The sequence below is a fragment of the Platalea leucorodia genome (genome assembly GCF_965183815.1).
Source record: "Platalea leucorodia genome assembly, chromosome: 23".
NCBI classification, from domain to species: domain Eukaryota; kingdom Metazoa; phylum Chordata; class Aves; order Pelecaniformes; family Threskiornithidae; genus Platalea; species Platalea leucorodia.
In genome coordinates this window covers 2,608,683-2,613,846 of record NC_138845.1, presented here as the reverse complement: position 1 = coordinate 2,613,846, position 5,164 = coordinate 2,608,683, and the positions used below count along the sequence as shown (strand labels likewise).

The 5,164-nt window shown below is 48.9% G+C and overlaps 1 protein-coding gene across 1 annotated transcript; it reads left to right on the top strand.

Moving 5' to 3' along the window:
* Positions 1-812: 812 nt before the first annotated feature.
* On the top strand, positions 813-4,785 carry HOXC10 (homeobox C10; the record flags this gene model as incomplete). Its single annotated transcript, XM_082332534.1, has 2 exons — positions 813-1,596; positions 4,508-4,785. The coding sequence occupies 2 exons, from the start codon at positions 813-815 to the stop codon at positions 4,783-4,785; spliced, it is 1,062 nt and encodes a 353-aa protein (XP_082188660.1).
* Positions 4,786-5,164: the final 379 nt, after the last annotated feature.

The following is a 5,164-nucleotide window of genomic DNA, read 5'->3' as shown; positions in this document are numbered from 1 at the left end:
ATTTCCCCCCCCTTCCCCATCTCTCCCGCAGCAGCAAAAGCAAAGCGGCGCCGAGCGCAACGCCCCACCGCACCCCCAAACCCCATCCAACCCCCCCCCAAAACCCAAATAATTTAAATAAGCATAAAAATAACGCCACGAAGCAGCCCCGCAGCAGGCGGCTGAGCCCGGGGGAGCTCGCCCATGGCCACCCTCGCCGGGGAGGGGGAGGAAGGCGCAGGAGGAAGGAGAAGGGGGGGGGGGGGGGGTCGCTGGTTGGGAGGCAACAATTAAAAATCTCAATCGGTTTTGGGGCGCAAATTCCGAGAAGGCACGGAAAGAGAGGGAAAAAAGGGAGGGGGGGGGGGAGATTTTTTAATTTAGATTTTACCCGCTGCCCCGATCTAAATTAAAAAAAAAAAAAAAGGGATTATTTTAAATTTTTTAATTTTTTTTTTTAATTATTATCCCCCCCCCCCCCCCTTGCTTTGCCCCCGTTCCCCGCGTGGCTCCGTTGGTAAACAAACGGGCGGGCGGGGAGCGGGGCGGCGGGGCTCTGCCTTTGTTCAACGTGAAGGTCCCGGCCCGGTGCTGGCAGATGTCGCTGTTGCTCCACGATGCCGCTCCCGGTCGCGACAACTTGACCCCCGTGACGTCGTCCCCGTCTGAATCATCAAGGCCATTTTCAATCCTCATTGGCCTGGGCATCACGTGGGGGGGTGGAGGGGGGGAGAGCGATGCGTGGATAATTATGGTGCTTGATATTTTTTCCCCCTAAAAAAAAGATGTCAGCCCCTGGCTGGAGTATTCCTCCTTAAAAACCCTCTCTGAAAATGTCATGTCCCAACAATGTGACTTCTAACTCGTTTTTGATGGACTCGTTGGCCGGTACCTGTAGAGGGGAGAATTATTCCTCCAGCCAAGGGATGTACATGCAGCCTGGGAGCGATTTCAGCTGCGGAGTCATGAGGAACTGTGGAATTATCCCGTCTCTTTCCAAAAGGGACGAGGTGAATAGCGCTACCTTGTCTCTCAGCACCTATCCATCTTACCTTTCTCAGCTAGACACTTGGTGTGACCCCAAAAATACGTACAGGATCGAGCAACCTGTTGCAAGACAGCTCCCATCCTGCTCCTTCCCAACCAATGTCAAGGAAGAGAATGTTTGCTGTATGTATAACGCTGATAAAAGAGCAAAAAATGCCACAGAGACAGCCCTCTACCCCAACCAAATGCCTGAGCCTTGCCTAAATGACCATGAAGTCCCCGTTCCTAGCTACTACCGAGCAAGCCAAGGTTACCCCTCCATGGAGAAGACGTCAAACTGCAGCAATCCAAATGAGTTTGAGGCAAGTTTTGAATCCAGGGCGAGCCTGAACCCAAGGAATGAGCATCTGGAACCAGCACCACCACCTCCTCCACCTCCGCCGCCGCCCCCGGTGGCTAAAGTGAGTTTCCCCGAAAACACAAAAACAGATAATACTCAGAACACATCCACGAACGAAATTAAAACAGAAAAAAGCGCCCCAGCACCCAAAATAAGTCCTTCGGAAGCAGAGAAAGACCTGAATAAAAACACTGACACCAGCACTGACAATTCTGACAATGAAGCAAAAGGTAAGGGAATCGTTCATTACCAGTAGCTAATTTCAGCAATTAGTAATCGTCCATAGCTAATAAGAGGAAGAGTAATGCGAATATGCAGTAATGTGCTCTCTGCCCTGCCAACTTCTCCTCCAGAAATTGGCACAATAATGTTCTGTATTGTTGCTGTCTTTTGGAAAAAAATACGCTTCCTAGAAATGTTGTTGGTTGGCGGTTGGTTTTTTTTTTTAATATATATATTGGAGCTGAGAAAAAGGAGCGGAGAGCTGTTTGAGAACTCGTCCTCTCGCTGTTTATATGGAGAAAATGTGCTGTGCATGTGCTTATGCAAAAAAAAATGTTGGTCCTTGCAATCAACGCCGCAGAATGTAATAAGCTGAGGTGGCTTTGCTCTGAAATCGCAGAGACTTGGGGTTTGGGGGGGGGGGGGGGGGGCTGGTTTAGGGGGGCTTTGTGTTTTTTAAGGCAGATGAACCCTGATTTTTTCCCCCCCTTCGTGTCGCTTTCTATGGCCATGCTTTATTTCCGTCTGCTTGAGCGAATTCGTCTTCTTGGGCTTTGCTCGGTGTTAAAGTGGGGTACAAAAATGAAACTGCGTAGGGTCTAATTTGCAGTCGCAGCCACCTCCGGCTGGAGTTGTGCACTGTGCCTCGTTTCTTTGCTCGGAAGCTCGTTGGGAGCCTCAGAGAGGAAAAAACTGCTTTTTTTTTGTTGTTTTCCCGGCGAAATGGGGGTCTTGTTTGCGAAGGCAAAAAATGGTTCTGTGTGTTGAGCAGATGTTTTAAGTTTGGGATTGTCTGAAAAGAGGCTTTCATGGATCCCATTTTATTTTCACTGTCGAGGTTGCATATGGCTTGGAAGCGCTGTGTATGGGAATATTCGGGTTTGTTTCTCTCCGGATTTGAAGTTAGGTGGGCGCAGAGGCTGCTCGCAGGTCGCTAAGCGGGGATCGGGAGGATGGGATTTCCCTCAAAAGTTGGAGCGAAATTGCCTCGGGAGAAAATCCTGCTCCGGGCTAAGCGAGGGGGGCATGGTTTGCCTGGGGTGTGGGGATTAAAATCCCCGCCGAGCGGCTGGCTGGAATTAGGGCTCGGGGGTGGCGGGGTGCGCGGCGCTGCGGGGCGGGCGGGGACCCCCACGCACCCACGCCCGGGGCCGTGGCACCGGCCGAGCCGAGCCTCGGGCGCTGCCCCTCCAAAAGCGGCCTTTCGAAAAGCAGAACCCCCAAACACTTCCTTCTTCTTATTCCTTTTCTCTTTGGTTTTTTTTTTCTTTTTCCCCCTTTTTTTTTTTTTTTTTGCCACGCCGCATCCAAAGGGAAATGATATTATCTGACAGCTGAGTTACAATTACGCACGCACACACACACACAAAAAAAAGCAAAGTCAAGGTTATCAAAACCCCTGCAAACTTATCTCCACAAAGCGCCTTCAATGTCCACGCCAAGAGAGGTTTTGGTGGGAGTTAACCCGAAAGAAAGATAATATTGGGTTGGATTTGTAATTGGGGAGGCAATTAAGAAGGAAATAAATAGAGATAAAGGCTTTCTTTCGCTTCAGATGTTAAATTTAAAATGGAAGACGTGCTTGCCCAGACTTTGTCGCGTTTTACAAGGCATTTCGTGGTGTTTGCAGTGCTTTCAAATGGTCAGACCCACTTTGGGGCGGATTTTGTTTGCTTCTCTTTCTGTTGCTTCCTTTTAAAACCTTTTACACCTTCAGTTTTCGTTTATGTTGAACCCGAATTTTGATTCGTGCCGAAGGTAGGAGACCTTTCTCATGTAATGGAAGCAGTTGGGGGGTGATAGTGTTTCCGAGGGGATTTCCAGGGCTTGGTGGCATTAAAGGTTTTCTGCAAAGGCGACAGCGTGTCCATGTCACGCCAGCAAATTTTGAAGGTGCCTTTGGCTAAATCGAGTTTTTTCTTTGAATTTCCCCAATGCGGTGCCCAGGAGGTCGCCACGATCGCAGGAGCCGCTTTGCTTTTCTCCTGCGCCTTAGGCAGAGATATTGGGCGGCCGCTGGTGCCAGGATTTTCTCATGACCAAATTCAAAGCCCAAGTATTTGCTGTGTTTATTTATGTACGTGTGAAATACGTTTGCCTTTGCAAAGTGTATGTGTGCGTATCTATACGAGTGTGTAGAGTGAGGAGAGTGTATATGGGATTACAATTACCTCCGGATTTACCTATATGTGCCCACACAGCTCATAAAGGCAAATCTGTTTCATACAAGCCCGGCTCACGAAAAATACACTTGATGGAAAGGCTGCTCGGGGGATCTCCAGGACGAGCGAAAACAGACCTCTTTCCCCCCAAATAACACGCCTTGAGGCGAATATTTCAGCCTCTGCCGATCGTTTGGAAGCCCAGATAATTTGGGGGTTTTCTTGGGGTGGGCAAGGGTGACTTGGGGAAGCCCCAAGAGCTACGGAGGACGCCGAAAGTCACGCCGCTGGTGCCAGATTCATTTTAATTAGAGGTGTTTTAAGCCCCTCCGTCCAGCCCGGCGAAGGCAGAACAGCCCCGTACCGTGATATCCCCCGGCCCCCGCGGCGGGGGAGCGCGGAGCCGTGCGGTTTCTCCGCGCTGCCCCGCTCCGCCTGCGCGGCTGAGAGGTGGAGGTGCGCGCTGCTCCCGCCGCCGCCTGGCTTCAACCACCCCCTCGCCTCCTCCAGACCTGCTCTTTCCTCCCTAAAACCCGCAGGAGAGCAAATCACACCCCTCCTTTTCTTTTTTTTTTTTTTTTTGCCCAGAGGCGAGCTGCCTTCTCATTTAAAAATTCGGAAAAAAATTTTTAAAAATTAAAATTTGAATTTTTTTTTTTTTTTCCCCCCCCAAGAAGCCGCTTTGCCAAATGATGCCATCGGGTAAGTTCTCTTTCCCATTCCCCGGATACTTATGTAACGATGTTATTTTTAACAGAGGATATAAAGGCAGAAAACACTACAGGAAATTGGCTGACAGCAAAGAGCGGAAGAAAGAAAAGGTGTCCTTACACCAAGCACCAGACGCTGGAGCTGGAGAAGGAATTCTTGTTCAATATGTACTTGACCCGTGAGCGCCGCCTGGAGATTAGTAAGAGCATTAACCTGACAGACAGACAAGTCAAAATCTGGTTTCAAAACCGCAGGATGAAACTCAAGAAAATGAACAGAGAGAACCGAATCCGTGAACTGACTTCTAATTTTAATTTCACTTGAGGGTGCTCCAGCCCCTGTGCAGGCGAGGGAGAGGGGGGGGAGAGAGGAAAAAGGAGGAAAGAAAACAACAACAACAAAAAAAAGCCTTGTGCAGTTTGGGGGTTTATTTTATTTTAAATATTTTTTTTCCCCCCCTCCCGAGTATAAACGCAATGCGTATGCAAAAATTAAAGGACCTCAAGTGATTTGGGTATTTACAGTTCGTAGAGAGAAGACGCAGCGGTATGAGCATGAGGATATATATTGCATCCGTGTTTCTATGTAAAATAAAGATGGAGATGGTTGCTAAAAACCACCTTATAAAATGTTTAAGTTATTTACGTGCAGCACAAACCAGAAGGACCTTTCTCTATGCATTTTATGTTTAGGATAATAGATG